This window comes from Varanus komodoensis, unplaced genomic scaffold, assembly GCF_004798865.1.
Source record: "Varanus komodoensis strain SLA01 unplaced genomic scaffold, ASM479886v1 scaffold25, whole genome shotgun sequence".
NCBI lineage: Eukaryota > Metazoa > Chordata > Lepidosauria > Squamata > Varanidae > Varanus > Varanus komodoensis.
In genome coordinates, this window is record NW_025335661.1 from 9,761,227 (window position 1) to 9,778,313 (window position 17,087).

The 17,087-nt window shown below is 38.6% G+C and overlaps 2 protein-coding genes across 5 annotated transcripts in view; one reads left to right on the plus strand and one right to left on the minus strand.

Moving 5' to 3' along the window:
• The window catches only part of PLS1 (plastin 1), a 55,032-nt gene that overhangs the window by 21,420 nt on the left and 16,525 nt on the right, over positions 1-17,087 (plus strand). Inside the window, exons 3-10 of the mRNA XM_044432794.1 lie at positions 3,073-3,236; positions 5,072-5,201; positions 7,895-8,027; positions 10,126-10,207; positions 12,495-12,660; positions 12,808-12,950; positions 13,957-14,052; positions 15,746-15,941. Coding sequence (XP_044288729.1) covers positions 3,073-3,236; positions 5,072-5,201; positions 7,895-8,027; positions 10,126-10,207; positions 12,495-12,660; positions 12,808-12,950; positions 13,957-14,052; positions 15,746-15,941 — 1,110 coding nt within the window. The remainder of the gene's footprint in view (positions 1-3,072; positions 3,237-5,071; positions 5,202-7,894; positions 8,028-10,125; positions 10,208-12,494; positions 12,661-12,807; positions 12,951-13,956; positions 14,053-15,745; positions 15,942-17,087) is intronic.
• PCOLCE2 (procollagen C-endopeptidase enhancer 2) overlaps positions 1-17,087 on the minus strand; it is a 102,073-nt gene that overhangs the window by 13,585 nt on the left and 71,401 nt on the right. The window lies entirely within an intron of this gene.

A 17,087-nucleotide genomic window follows, 5' to 3' on the forward strand; every position in this document is an offset into this window, starting at 1 on the left:
GAGAACTGGTGTGGAGGTTAGAATGTTAGACTGGAGACCAGGGAGAGCTGGATTCTAGTTCTCACATAGCCATGAAGTTCATTGAGTGGTTTTGGGTAAGTTATGGACTTTCAGCCTAACCCAACTCATAGAGTTGTTGCTGTGAGTATAAAAATGGAAAGGAAGAGAACTATGTAAGCCACTTAGGATACTTTGCGAGAGTGAAAAAGCAGGATATAAATGCAGTAATCATATTACTATAATACATTTGACCTTATACATTAGCAAAATCTGTTCTAATTTGTAATGCTGAATATGACTCTAAAGTTCATAAGATTTTTACAAGAATAAGAGGTAATACTAATGAAAAGAAAAATTCCAGAGACAAGAACCAGACAGAAATTTTAATATAGGTGGATTTTAAAAATAATTTTCCCTTTGAACACCATACACTCTTGTATCTGATCACAAACAGTTTTTCAGGCTTCTTTAATTTCAAAAGAGTCTTGCCATTTGGTAAAAGGGATTGCAGTCCAAGAAACCAAGTGCAAAGTTCCCTGAGCCCAAGGAAATATGAGTCACAGGTAGGGCTTACAGAAAAAGGTTTGCAATGTGGAGTGCTGCTGTTCAGGATTCTAGCCAATTCATTGTATTCCTCTCAGTTTTCCATTCTGCCAGCTGTCAACATTTTGTAGTGATTGTGTTGAGTTGTCTGGGGTTTACTGCCTGGCTTAGGACTTTTTGCAAAAGATGCTTTGTACTTTTGTAAACCTTGTGGTTCCCTGAGCCTATTAGCACCAGCCTTTTGTGAGTGTGTGGTGCTGTTTGGATATATCTGTGGAAAAACCTTAAATGAATTGATTAAAAACACAATTTAATATAGTTTCTGATCAAATTACACATATTGTGACATATTAAACTTAGGGTTATTTTAAACAAAGCAATATTTGATTGGCACAAATAGTACGAACATTGGAAGAAGAATTGCACTGCAGTGGCTTCTGATAATCATGGAATGGGCCAGAGGGTCATTGGGTCCAACCCCCTGCTCAGTGCAGTACTCCAAGTTAAACCATCCCTCTCAGATGGCTGTCCAGTTACATTTTGAATGTCTCTAGTGTGGGAGAGTCCACAACCTCCCTAGATAATTGGTTCCGCTGTCATACTGCTCTTTACAGTCAGGAAGTTCTTAACAGTCAGCAAGTTGGAGCCTGCCTTCCTGTAATTTGAACCTGTTATTCTGTGTCCTGCACTCTGGGATGATTGAGAAGAGGATCCTGCCATTTCTCTTTGTGACAACTTTTCAAGTACTTGAAGAATGCTATCATATCTTCCCTCATGCTCCTTTTCTCCAGGCTTTTTCTTTCCCAGTTCTTTCAATCTCTCACAGAACTTTGTTTCCAATCCCTTGATCATCCTTGTTGGCCCTCCTCTGAACCCTTTCCAGTTTGTCTGCATCTTGCTTAAGCTCTGGTACCCAGAACTGGACACAGTACCTAATCAGTGCAGAGTAATGGGGAACTAGTATTTCATGAGATTTGGAAATGATACTTCTATTAATGCAACCTAAAATAGTATCTGCTCTTTTTGCAACCACATCATATTGTTGACTCATATTCGGCTTGTGATCTATAACAATTCCAAGATCCTTCTCACTTGCAGTATTGTTTAGCCAAGTATTTCCCATCTTTTTCCTAAGTGCACAACTTGGCACCTAATTGATTTCAGTTGGCATTTGGTAAATAGAAGTTACCATTGATGAGCATTCTTTGAGTCTGATTCTGTAGCCAACTGTGGATTCACCTGGTTGTTGCTCCATCTAGCCCACTATTGCTAATCAGGATATCATGGGACACTTTGTCAAAAGCTTTTGACAGAAGTCAAGATACACTACATCCACAGCACTCCCATGGCCCATCAGCGAGGTTACCCAATAAAAATAATTAAATCATAGCACTCTGACAGGATTTGTTCTAGAGGAATCCATGTTGCCTTCTAATCATTACTACATTGTTTTCAAGGTGTTTGTAGACTGACTGCATTATAATGTGCTCCAGAATTTTCTTAAGGAATGATGTAAGACTGACGAGTCTGTAGTTCCCAGGATCTTTTTTTCCTTTCTTGAAGATAGGGACATCATTTGCCTTTCTCCAGTCATCTGACACTTCCCCTGTCCTCCATAATTTCTCCAAGACAATAGACAGTAGTTTGGAGAGTTCTTTTGCCAGCTTCTTTATAACTTTAGGATGGAGTTCATGAAGCCCTAGAGATTTGAACTCCTTTGCCTATCAATTTTGAACTTCCATCTTGTTCATTCATCTTGTACTTCCCATTCCTCAGGAAGGTCATAACTCTTATTTTGGGAGAAGATGGAGCCAAAGTGGGAATTGAGCACTGCCTTTTCTTTGTTATCTGTTAGTATTTTGCCATCCACATTGAGTAGTTGAAACCCCATTTATTTCCTCAGTCTTTTACCTTGATCATATCTGATGAAAGCTTTTTTTTTTGCCTTTGGCATCCCTCGCTAGCCTAATATGGAATGAAAGTGTTCTGTTCTATTTTGCAAGAGTAATCATAACTACATTTGCACTAGAAGAGGTTCTTCTAGATGTGACTTTTATTATTGTAGCAATAATTGCGTTTATCATCTTAGAGAACATTCCTATGGCCCCATGTGAGCCATAGGATAGTATGGATTCCCAGATCCAAGGCTGGTGGCAAAAATCTGACCTCAGAGCTCTGGAGCTATGTTCCATTCCTCCTATGCTGCCTCACAGCCTGTGCAGTAAAAACCAAACCAAGAACAGGAGAGGGAATAAAGGGGTATCCTGACAGTGCTCTAGCCTTCTCAGCTAGATGGCTGAAACGACTCTTCTAGTTGAAAACCAGAGTACAATGTAGAGGTGATCAAAGATCACCTCTGTTGGTTCCCTTGCTCTGGTTTGGAGGCTCACAAGTGTCTTATTTCAGGGCATAAATGATAGGACTGCACCTTCAGTAGCTTTGTTTCTTTTGTTAATTGCCTTGGCTTTTTTATTACATCCTTTGACAAATGACAACTGTATCAAAGCAGATTATATTTCACTTTTACAGATGCTGACAACAGTGGATATGTCAGTGATTATGAACTTCAAGATCTTTTTAAAGAAGCAAGCCTTCCCCTACCCGGTTATAAAGTCAGAGAAATTGTAGAAAAAATTATAGCAGTGACAGATAACAATAAGGATGGCAGAATCAACTTTGAAGAATTTGTGTCAGTAAGTATGCTCATCTCTCAGTCTATGTGCCTGGTATAGCCATAGTAGGTTACAAATCAAGTATGAAGTACCTGCATGTTTGCAGTACATTGTGTTACAAACTGTAGCTTTGTTTAGCATAACACATCTCTACCTAGTTTGGCTCTAGCATAGACCAGCTTTTCTGCCTGGACTTGGCCAGTGCTTGTCCATTGGGCCCAGCCCTCTGCTAGCAATCCTGGTGTCCAATACTCCTCCTGTTATGGGATTTCTTTCAAATATAGAGTTGCACTTTAAGACTGGAGAGTTATATTCACTTAACTGGGAGTGATCCCTGTTGAACTCAGTGGAACCTTCTGCTCAGTAGACACGGTTAGGAGGTTGCTCTGTCACACTGCTACTCTTTTTTGAATTATTGTACACAAAGCAATTTCCTGATGAATCCTGGGTGGTATTTAAAAATGTGTATTAACATTCTAGCACCAAGAAAACTGCTCGTCATTGTCAAGAAGGAAATAATTGTATTTTAAGCTGTCCAGAGACGTGGAGTAATCAGTAATTGGATGGGTTAGAAATACAACAACAACAACAATAATAATAATTGCTGACATTAGTAAAACCTATCTAAATAATTTTCTGACAGGTGGATTTGTCAGGTGAGGCTTTTACAATTAGTCAGTTTCATTTAATGTGGGGTCCAGATGTTGGGCCTGTTTGCATTATCAAACAACTTACTGTGGCTTATTTAAGACATGGTGTGTTGCAGTGTGCACTGGCACATCTTGAACACACAAACTGCAACTTGTTATGTTGTTTGAACTAAACAGGAATGGGTTACGCAAAGGTTAAACAATGCTTGCAGAACCCATGGCCTGTTTTAGGTCTCTGTGTTGTTTAACTTTTGCACAGCCTTCTCCTGCTGAGTTCAGACAGCATGACAAGTCACAACTGTGGTTTGAATTTGATGACTGACTGCAGTCATCACACAAGCCCAGCTCTTGTTAGCTTTTACTTGTAGCCCTCTTGTGTTTTCCTGCTAAAAATGTGTAACCCTTCCATGTTTGTTACCATCCACACTCAGAGAAACAATATTTTAAAATTTGTTAAGGAGGGGAGAAATAGAGGAGCTGCACAATGTCTTTTGATTGGTAATAGTAGCTAGGTTTATTCCATCTTGAAACATTTGAACTGGCGGCTAACTTGAACTTATTTTTAGTATTCAAGAGCTCTTTAGGAGTAGTACATGTCAAAGACTATTATTGGACTAGTGCTATACTCTAGGAAAAGACCCAGCGTTTGAAAATGTCACATCACTTTCAAGATAATAATGCTAAAGATCATTAAATGGGATGATGGGAGGATATACCATGTTGTAGGCTATAATTAGCAATCCAGTAATGTCTGGAATGGAAAAAAGCTTAATGCCTGCATAGCTGATTGGCTATTATGCAGCATCTTGCTATTGATGATGATGATGATGATGTAAAGTTTCTGAACTTATTTGCATCATCTAAAAAAATTTAAGAGATGTTTTTACAAAATATGGAAAGATCATTTTTTAAAAAATGTTTTCTATATTTGTGTGTATCAATATTTTTCTCTTATTTAGAATCCCTGCCCAAAAAAAAGTTAATTTTGTCATTGCTTTCTCTTTCTTCACCCTAAATTCTTCCTCGCTTCCTTTCTTTGATTTTCTTTTCCTGCTTATTTCACAATATAGCTTGAAAGCTTCTAGTGACTGTTGTAATGACTACTTGGGTAGAAAAGTGTGGGCTGCTTTCATAGGACTGCTGTCATGCATAGCATTTTCCAGTGTATGGTCTGATATGTAGAAATATCTCTCTGTTCTGTTCCAGGTTATTCAGGAACTGAAAAGTAAAGATGTAAGCAAATCATTCCGAAAATCCATAAACAAAAAGAAAGGAATTACTGCAATTGGAGGAACATCATCAATTTCCAGTGAGGGGACCCAGCACTCTTATTCAGGTAAATACTCCACCATTTATTTAAATAAAAGTTTCCTATGAAAACTAAAGCTAGTATTTACATTTAATAAAAGAAAATTGCTGTAACTCTGATGTTTAAAAGCTGGTGTGCTGGATTTTGTCAAGAGCTATTACTGCTGTGTTTGGCAAACCTGAAGAAACTGCTAGAACAAACAGTACAGATAAAAAACAGTGATTAAATGCAAAAGTGCCGTTTTCAGGGAAATACTATATTTTATGTCTAATACACATAGAAATGTTCAAACAAATATCCTCTGCTCCAGTATAATTTTAGACAAAGAACTGGGTTCAGCACATAGTGCATGATGGACAGTCTCTTATTATTTAAAAAGGAGTCCATAAAAGGACAACATTAAGGATAGAATAGGCTTCAAACTATATGGGTAGTATTTTCAGTTTACACAATTGGACTGTACAAACATTGTATTGGAGTATTGTCAACACATACACAGTGATGAAAAGGAGTTGTGCGTGTATGTCCTGCTTCCTCTATGCATGTTAAATATAAATGGTAAAAGATCCTATCTCTCAACAAACTCTCTGGTGTATAGGTTCTGTATAAATGATTTGGGATGCATGTTTTTTTGGTCACAATCACAGAGTGATTGTAAATGCAGGCTCTGTCATAGGTTTTGCTGAAGACATACAGTGTGAACAAAGCCCATGAGTACAGTCCCGCTCCTCCTGAACAAATGCCAGTGATGTGACCATGTAACATATGCACAGTCCTATTATCTGCTAAGGAACCCAACACATTTGTTATGTATTATGCCAAGGTCTTGTGAAACACCCCACAAACAGAGGTGTTCCAAAAGGAAGGCAATATCAATTCTTTTATGCAGAATGCAGAATTTTGAGCCCCTGCTATATACAGATGATAGTTGCCTCTTCTGAGTTCCTGTAGAGTAATGACTCTGCAAGTGAATAAAAAATGGAGAAAGAAAAGAAGCTGGAGCAGCTGAAACACTAGGATCCAGTTTCATTATCCACCTAGTAATGATACAAAGGTTCTTGTAGTGGAGGTAAGTTTTATACTTCAGTTCCTTCTGTGGTTGAGCTTAAGAACTGTCTCCATAGTTTCCAGGTAGGCTCCATCAGTGCTTTTTTTGTAAAAAAAAAAAAAAAAGTGCCAGAACTCACGTCTTGGGGTCACACTTTTACACAACAGTCACCGCCGGCAGTAAGCACTCAGCGCGTGACCACACGACCGATCCCAAGCCGAGCAGTGTCCCAAACCGAGCAGCGTCCTCAGAATCAGCGCCGACAAACAAGCAGCCCGCAGGCACTATGTTAATGATTTTTGCCTCTGACCTGCTACGCCCAACAGGGCGATTCACAATCACTTGGAAAAATCTGTCAAAAAAAGGTGCAGGAATGCCGTTCCAGTGCGTTCTATGACAAAAAAAGCCCTGGGCTCCATCATCTCTTACAGCTTGTTCAGAATCTGTCTGCATGCTGTCTTTCTCCATTCTCATGTGGATCCTGCCTACTCACCACCATTGGTTTGCAAAAGGATGCAGCCTTTTATTTCTTGGGCTGAAGACATGCTCCTCCAACTTCAGCTTGCTTGACAGGCCCTCCTTCGAGCAGCCACCAGCTGCTCAGTGTTGTTTTACAGTCACCAACTTCCAACAGCATGGGCAGCGTCAAAACAAGACCTCAGATTGCATTCTTCCTATCAGAACAGGATTAGACCAGGCATGCAAGTAGAGCTGCTACAGGCTGGCTGCACCTTGGAATCTCTGTTCATTGCAGTGGATTCTGTTGTATAACACATACTGAACTGAGCAGGCTTTGCCAAGGTTTGCTTACTGTCTTTATTTTTCCAGAAGAAATGAGTGTGCCCAGTGCTTCTGTGATGCATTTCAGCGCTACATCAATGATGGCACAGAAGCTGTCTTTCAGGGAAACTTGGCACCCTTGTTGATCTTTTCCTTAAGGGGCCCTGCATAAACATCTGTGTAATGTCAGGTTTCTTGGAATCTAGTTTAAAATATCACTGGCTTAGAGCAGTCTGCTTGTCTCTGTTGAGAATTCTGATTTCTCCCTTACTGATTCACATAGAAGGCTTGGCTGGAATGAAGAATCACAGTCACACGTAGAGAGAGGCTGGAATCTTTTCTTTCTCCATTGTTTTACTCTTTTTAGGCACAACAATCTATGTATCCTAAGCATGCTGGCTGGGGAATGCTGGGAGTCATAGGACTTTTTTCTGTCTAAAGATGCATATGATTGCACTCCTAGTATCTCATCTGTGAGTGAAAATTAAGTACCAAGGAGGGGGATAAGCAGAGATAGACAAGGGAGGGTTCTTCTTATGCCACCTAATTCTTTTGAAGAGTTCTGGAGAACTTGAAAGCTTACACTACCTTTAGTGGCATTTTGTTGGTCCTTGGTTGACATTACTCAGTTGTGAATTTTGGGTTATTTTATTCACAGAGCAGCATGGCTATCTTTCAGTGCAAAAAGATTCCCACCAACTTTCTCTGCCTATAGGTGAAACAACCATCAGAATTTTCTGGAGAAAGAGTTGTAATGTTTTAAAACCATCAGGAAGAACTTCCTAGTCTTTAGTTCAGTGATCCATTGAATGCTTTCCTGTTGTATAATTATATTTTGTAATTTATGTCCTGCTTTTGATGTCCTGTTTTTCCTGCATTCTTTTTTTTCCAGAGGAGGAAAAGGTTGCTTTTGTTAACTGGTTAAATAAATCTCTTCAAGATGACCCTGACTGCAAACATCTTCTTCCTATGAATCCATCAGATGACAGTCTTTTCAAGTCACTTGCTGATGGTATCCTGCTCTGGTATGTTTAATGTTAACTTTTAAAAAATAAATTCCTAAAAAAGTAAATTGATATGTTGGAATTTGAAATGCATAGGAAATGAACCAGACCAAGATAGCACTACCTAACAGACAGTTAGCATTCCTTGGCCACTGAGCATGTTGAGTTCCCATTTGGTTCTATTTGGGATTTTCTTTTTCTGGACATTTTTTATACTTCTGCACAAACTTTGAATATGTTGATACCCTTTTCTTAGTGGCCCCACTTTGACTACATAGGTATTGGCACTCACCACCGAAGTTTGTTATTAGAAGGAAAGTATGAAAAGTCCATGTGGTTTGCTAAACCCATATTCACTATGACAGGCCATTCTGGATATTTGCCTTTTCTAGTATCTATCTCTTCTGTATCTCTGTGTGTACTTAGAATGAGAAGGATATTTGCAGGCACAAATGCGTGCCTCATATGTGGAACACACTGACTAGATTACCCCTTGCACACATGGCGACTTGGAAGCTTCACACCAAATTCATGACCATCAAGAAGACTGGGACTAGCACATCTTCAGTTCTTTTTGTAGACTGCTGCCACAGAGCATTTTACTGGCTAATAGCTTAGATTACTAAGGCATTTAAATGCATAAATAGAGAATAGGCCTATCAGTGGCCATATGGAGTTTCCATGTCCAGAATCAGGGTGTCACTAAACAGTAGTTGGTGAAGAGCAAAAGAGAAGATGCCTGGCTTCTAGTTTTCCACAGTGATTTACCAGATGCCACATGGAAATCAGGGCACTGGACTAATTGAAAAAAAAAGGGTTTTTGGACTCCCATGACTGCATATGCATTTAACTATAACATGTAAACTGATAACACATGAATTCAGTTTTCCAAAATAACTTTAATTATTAAATATTTTTTGGATTTGCTAAGTCAGAGATATGTGCAATTTACTTTTGAAGTGCAAATTAATGCATCCCAACTTCTCCTAACTTATAATATACAAACAGTCCATTATGAAGGGTACCTTTTAGTTTTCTGGTCTCAGATTTGCCATGAGTTAAATTGGCATGATCAGATATTTCATCGTATCTGGTATTGGAATTTCTTCAGCAACATGTCCAAATTCCATTATTTCAGTTCAAAGGACACTACCTTTCAATTCAAAGGACAGGATCAGAATATTTTATACTAATTGACTTTTTTTAAGGTGCTAAGTTCATGGTTATAAAATTGTTTGTTATGATTTATTATGGGAAAGCATTCAGATATACATTTCCACAATCTGATTTAAATTGGCAGACTATGAAAAACAGTACCAGATATCATGTCTACAAATTTTAATTGCTTTGAGGTTGTTTCAGGTTTGAAGACTGAACCCCACAGCCTAATATTTATTTTCATCTGTACCTTGTCTTAAGTGCCTGCAGCTATTTCATTTCAGGTTTCAAGGAAGATTTCTAGGTTAAAGTATTCTAGTTATGAGAGTATGTTAAACAAAGGGGTGGCTTGCTCACAGAGGCATGCATATACCTGTGAACATTTAAAATGACTGTCAGCTGAATGTGTAGACTCACTCCACTAAAAGGTATTATATTAGAATTTTGAGTGGAAAATACAGAGGCTCTATCTGTGATGGCTCATTCAAATATTAATTATTTGATGCAACTGTCAATGACTGTTGAGTAAATATATGTGCAATTTATATAATCTGCACTATGGGTATAATTGTACTGATACAATTGAAGTGATACATTATGTGAATTAATTGGTGTTGTTTCCATGATGTTGAGTATGTTTATGTGAGCAAACTGTAAGTGAATAGATTTTAGGTTTTTGTGTGGTGTGAAAGCACTCTGATAATTCTGGTTATACTGTTGGTCACTGAGTATGATCTTAATATTGCAAGTGTCTGAACTCTTCTGGAAACAAAATATCCATTAATTGTTATGCCCCACTGTCTTGTTTTCTTCTATGCTTTCTGCTAGACATTCTGATGTGCTTTATTTTGGTTAATTTGTATGGCAATTTTTATGTATTGTTAGAGGCTAAATTTATTTTTATGTTAAGGTGATCTTCATTTTCAGCTAGATGATTAAATATTGACCTTTACTTCCCCAGCAAAATGATTAACTTATCCCAACCAGATACAATTGATGAAAGAGCTATTAATAAGAAGAAGCTTACCCCATTCACTATTTCTGTAAGTAAAGTATGATCCAAAGCTGAGTATTTAAATCTACTTTAAAGGGTTATTAAGAGGACGCACAGAGCATCTTTAAAGTATTTTGCTAAATGATCAAAGCAATACATTATTCTGAAAATTAAATTCCTAGACTTATTATAAGCACTTCTATAGCACTGTAGCCTCACATACTGAAAATTATAGCAGTGCCTGAAAACTAATATATGAACCTCAAATAATGATAGTTTCCAGGCACCTTTCTGCATATATCTTATTTTCCTTCTGTGAAGTTGTTTAGACAAAGGGCAAGTCCTGCGGGTTTTGCCCTCCATGCTTATAAGCCCCCAAACCTGGAGGCTTATGAGCATCCAGTGAAGAGCAGAAGTGGTGGAGGTGATTTCTGCCTCTCTGCACTTTTTGTTCTACATTTTTGCTAGAAAGCTGTTCTCAGCTGTCTAACTGGGGGGCTTTGGAGGAGAAGGCAAGAAGGCCAAATAGGACACAAAATATGTCTTACACTGGACTCTACCATCTCCTTCCCTCCTGCCCATCAAATTCCCCTTTACTCCCTCTCTGAGGCTGAATTCCTTATCTTGAAGAGGCAGCTGGTGTGATTGTTTCTGTACTGGCTGCAGTTAGTGCAGGGTGACTGGAGCATGGATTACCAGCTTCAGATCTAAAGTATCATCTGCGCACACACACCCTCAGGCAAGGTCTAGGAGCCATAGGATTTCTCTATCCCCATTTCTAGCACATTATGGAGCAAAACCTTTCTAATCTGTACCTGGAAAGAATTAATTATACATCGCTGATATAAGGTGTTCTTAGGGCAGTATCAAATTGGATTATATCACAAATGCAATCCAGTGCTAGCCAAATATCATTAGTACATGCTAGGCAAAGGGAAAAAGTGGTGATTTTGTTCTATAATGTGGAGTTGACACAGCTGAAATTGATTGACAAATTACTGCTTGTTTCCTTTGTCTAGCAAGTGTTAATGCTGTTGCAGTAACACTGGCTTATGCAAGTGCAACATCATTAATGTTAGCATTTGTCACTAGCAAGCTTACTCCCCGTTTTAGCAAGCTTACTCCCCCTTTTAGCAAGCTATCAGGGCAAAGGCTTTCTGATTAAAGTATTTATTATATTAAAACTGGCCAGCAAGGCTGGCTTTGTGACACAAAATAAGAGTATTGAAGAAGTCAATAACAAAAGAAACAACCAAAGTTAGAATACTGGCCATTTACAAAATGGGGCTTAATGATATGAAGTTGATTCCAAACTGAATATCTGTCTTCCATTCCAAACCAAAAAGAGTTGATTCCATCTTCAAGATGGAGCATGGCTGCATACAGGCCAGTTGCTGGGAATGCCTGACATGTGTCAGGTGATCCATCCTTATTACCTGACACCATATAATTGGATTAGGATGTTAGTCTGCACCCATACATCTCAGTTTGCTCCCTAAAATTCCTGACTGAACTTGTAACTGTCTGGTTTTCAGTGAGTGGGTGACATTTCTCTGCTTCTACTGGCCTTAGCATTTCAGCTGTGAATTCCAACCCTTCTGAATTAGAATCTGAATCAACAACCTTTGAAAGCTGTTTTAGGGGAGGAATGGGCCTAATGCCACTTTTAGGGTATATTTTGTGACAGAAGGAAGCATTCTGCATTTGACCACATTCAATACTTCCTCAAATACTTGTTGCATCACCTTTGGCATTTTCCCATTTTTTAAAAAATTCTGGCAAGGATTATGCATGTTTGGGTACTTTGAGCATCAGTGGAGCAATTGATAGGGCTGTGTGCTAAGAAATCAAACATGGCCAGGATAAGAATAGCAGATGGCACCTTTTGGATCCATGAACTGGATAAGCATTTCAGAGGTGGCTTGTGACTCTGGGGTTCCTCATCCACTGCAGCTTTTCTTTTCAGCTTTATAGGAGATAACCGTGGTATTCCATGGTAGTGAAGCTATTTGGGAATAGAATTCAGCATGTGGATAGCTGCTACAAATCTCCTGTAAAACTGAAAAGAAAAGCTCAATAGATGACATAGGAGCTATCCATTTCCCCTGTATATACTGAATGTTACAGAATAAGTCACAAATTGTTCGTGTCTCATCTGTCATTGTGTGTTTAAAAACACCTTAAAAATGGCATCTAATACACAGCTTTGTTGGTATATCCTTTGTTATTTTGTCTTGCTTTCCTTTTATGCATAGATGGATATTTTTGAATTGTAGTTGCTGTTTGAATTTAGTTTTCCCAATGTCCAAGAAGCATTCTTTTAATTTTCTTTTTAGGAAAACCTTGATCTTGCATTGAATTCTGCATCAGCTATTGGCTGCACAGTAGTCAATATTGGCTCACAAGATCTAAAAGATGGGAAACCACATCTGGTGTTAGGACTGTTGTGGCAAATAATTAAAGTTGGGCTTTTTGCTGATATAGAAATCTCTAGAAATGAAGGTAAGAAATTAAGGACTATCAGAAGTGTTCGGTTTGAAGTCAGTAGTAAAGCACATCTTGTTTGCTTTCTTTTTTAAAGTCTAGAAACCAACAATAAAACCTTAAATAATAAAAAATTAATTAGTTTTTCTGAAAACTGTTTCACAGCTCTGATTTGTTTGCTACGTGATGGAGAAGAATTAGAGCAATTGATGAAACTGTCTCCAGAAGAACTCCTGTTACGCTGGGTTAACTACCATCTAGATAATGCTGGATGGAAGAAAATAAACAACTTTAGTCAAGACATTAAGGTATATCTTAGTTTATCATTCTAATAAACAAAAGCAAAACCATAACTTTGAAGCAGATTCTTTTAACTGGAGCCAAGCAAGACCATCTTATTATAACTATATAATGCAATCTGATTATAACTGAATTCTAATCAAACATCTCATTGTTGTCCAGTGCCAAAATATAAAAGACCAACCCTTTCATAGTTAAGCAAACAAACTGTGGCTAAGGAAGCGAAACTTAATCGCCATGAGATCAGCTGACAGTCATGGCTTGCCTTCTTCCACTGCCTGAGAGTGAGATCCACTATCTAGATGAAACATTCACTTCTGGAAACCATACCCCCACAGTGAATCCACCAAAATCTCCACCAGCATAGACGTCTTGCCTGTAGTGGGTAAACAAAATGGTAACAGAGGAGCTTCAGACATATTGGCTTTCTAACACATGTACTGTGTGGAAAGGTGGTACTATACTTCAGTAGACATCCTGCATAATGCTGCCAATGGGCGACTTCTGTTGAAGCCTCCTATCTGGCGACCTGTCACCATAGTCCACCTCCATGGCGTCTCCGTGCCCACCCATCACTACCATTGCAAGTCTTTTCCTGCTTTCCACAGCTCTTGAACAACTTCAGAGGAGTGCATTTAAGTTATTGGGTAGAAGTTCTCCCATCAGCACCCTCCACCCTTGTTGCAGCAAACTGACAGGGCTGTGCATGCAATAGTTGATCTGTCACAGAATCTCTACTTTCCAAGGTCATTATTGCTGTGTAAGTAAACACATAACAAATATTAAGTGATATCTGACAGTATAATATATGGATGGTGCTTTTGCTGTCTGCAATCAGCAGAATTCAAATAGCTTTCTTTGACTACTATTCTTTTGCCTCTCCCATTCCCTACTATTGCAATGATGATGATGAAGACCTTGGAATGTTGTACTATTGTACCTGGCAACAGCAAGATTCCCTAATTTTTTCATTATCTCAAAGATAATATTTATATTTTGTATTGTTTACTTCAGGATTCAAAAGCCTACTTTCATCTCCTAAATCAAATAGCACCCAGAGGAGGCAATGGTGGAGAACCTGCTATTAACATTGATCTTTCACGCCTTAATGTAAGTGTGTGTGTGTGTGTGTGTGTGTGTGTGTGTCTAAAATGCACCTGGAAGGGAAGCAATGAAGGAACTAGAAACAATCACCAAGTGTAAGGAGGTTTCACTGGAAACTAAGGCTAAGATCATCCATACTATTGTATTCCCGATCATGGGTGTCAAGGCTAGACAGTAAAGAAAGTTAATATGCAGAAAATTGATGCATTCAAAATATGGCATTGGAGGAGAGCTTTGTAAATACCATGGACCAACAGAAAGATGGGCAAGTGGGTCATAGGTCAAATCTAGCTAGAGCTTCCCTTGGGAGCAAAAATTACAACATTTAAGCTGTCATACTTTGGGGACTTCATGAGAAGGCAAGACTCACTGGAGAAGACAATCATGACAAGAAGGAAAGGAAGGTTACACATAAGATAAGGAAAAACCTATATATGTATATGTTGTGTGTAATGCCCATTTCTCTATGTCACAACCACAGTATTCAAAATGTTAAAATATGCATTCTTCAGAAAAAATACACAGTTTTAGACTTCAGGCAAGGAATTAGACCAGGCAAGAAAAACTGCAGTTTGGAGAATCTTGGACTTTGGACAAACTCAAGTATCCCTGGTTCTCCCACTTCTGGTAATAACCTTGTGGAGGGTTTTGCATACAAATATATGTCTAGTTTGGACAACTACAGTCTCTTTCTGGATCTTGTTTGCATTTCCTTTTGGGTAGCATTTGAATAAATTCAGTCGTTTATAATTTGCAACCTACCTGGAAGAATGCAATGTACCAGCCATGTGCAGTGAACTGTCAGAGTCTTGAAATGTGTTCTATTTCTGCAGCCTGCCTGGAACTTTAAAATTAGGACGCTCTTAAGCATCTGCCAGGCCACAATAGATGTTTTGTGAACTACATTAAGCTTGGTGGTACAGGTGACCAGGCCTGATTTAAATCCTGCTCTTCCATTGTTTTATGCAATTACTTGTAGAATAGATGATTGGTTGACTACAGAAAAGTTCCGCCCTCTTAATGGTTTATATATTTCATTTGCAGTTTCGTGATATTCTTGGGTTAGAGGTGAATTTCTACACATATTCTATTCTGTGTAGATTATTCAGAAAATTAGTCTTTTTATCTTCTCCAAGTAAAATGCATATACACACCTCAAACAGATATGTACACACTCTTATACAAGCCATACATGCGTGCATGCACGCATACACATGCAAACACTCTTCCTCACATATACATGCTTTTTGTGATTTAGAGTCTCAGATTTCATGTGGGACTTAATGGGCATGGTGGGAGACTGTGCTTGCCAGCAGGCACACCCATATCATAGATGCATTCACTAGGTGGTCAGCACACGACAAGCCATGGACTTTGAGCGTGCTTTGTTCATTGTTAGCAACCAATGCTTAAGCCATTGTGCTAGGTTTGGATGACGATACTACCCACAGTGAAACAAACAAAATTGGGTTGTTGTGTCATGCAATTCTGGTCATTTTGTGCATGCATTTGGGAGCCCTGACAAAAATAAAAATAAAGTTCTCAAATAAAAGTTTATTTCTAAATAATCTTTGGCTTGCATCTAGAAGTGGAATTGTATTTTCATATCTAATACAAGGTTATATAAAGACATACTTTTAGAAATATCAACATTATTTTTTTTCAACTGTGTGATTTATTTTTATTTGGTTTTCTCTAGGAACAAAATGACCTGAAGAGGGCTGACTATATGCTTCGAGAAGCAGAAAAACTGGGCTGCAAACAGTTTGTGACTCCAGCGGATGTGGTTGCGGGCAACCCTAAACTTAACATGGCCTTTGTAGCAAACCTCTTCAACACATACCCTGCCCTGCAAAAACCTGAAGGGTCTTCTTATGACATCAATATGCTAGAAGGTCAGCTCCTTCAACATACTGTGGTTGTAACATAGAGAAATGGGCATTACACACAACATATACATACAGTATATAGGCTTTTCCTACTGGATTTATGATACATAATTGATCTAAATACATCAGAGTATCATATCAAGCAACTTGTTTTTCTGATGTATTGATTCACCAAACAGGAGTCTTGTTTGAGTTTGAAATAATGTTCCTCCAATCCATACTGACCTATTCCAAATTTCCTTTGCTTTTTCTTTCAGAATATTTTCATAGTGAATTGAATACACTTGTTCAGAGCTATTGCATGACATTAAAAAGGCATAAACTATGTTAGAAGATCACAGAATCCACAGAGTTCAGCACTGTATTTCCAACAGCAGCCAGTTGGATGCCACTAGTACTTTGCAAGCAGACCCTCAAGGCCTTCTGGCAGTTCATATTCAGAAGCACACTCTCTGAACCCTAAAGGCCCATTTAGCTAGTATGTTCTCTCTAAAATTTGTTGAATCCCATTTTAAAGACCTCTAAATCAGGGGCCATCCCCACATCTTATGGCAGCAAATTCCTTGTGGATGCAATACTATGCATATTTAGACAGAAAAAAATGCCCCACAGCATCCAGTGATTCACAACCAGCACAGAATTTCCCAATCCTCTGCATGGCTGATTGGGAATCCTGAGAGTTGTAGGAATTTTGTCTAAACATGCACAAAAGTACTTTTGCCTCTTCTAAATCAGGTGCCAGTCTCTTGAAAAAACTTGTCTGTGAATAAGCATGCAGTGGCTTATTCACAGAGAAAAAAGCAAAACACCTAAGCACTTGCCCAGTGCTAAGGGAAGAGATGATGTGATCTTTCCTTCTTTCTCTGTATGCCTGGCAAGGATACAGAGCCCAAATAAGTAGGTGCAACATTAAAATTGTCTTTGCATTTAACGTGACATGTTTGTTGATCTTTAGTGCCAAATTAGACAATACTGGGGGACCCGTTGGTTCTTTTTAACATTTAGAACAGCTGTGGGGTGGAATTGCTTCAGGAGAGCAGCACATCTCTGCAACATTTTTCTGATATAAATATTACTCTGCCATTGCTGTTTGTTCCATAGGAGAAAGCCTATGGGTTTGTCTGTATGTTTCCCTGTAGAAGGCAAATAGTG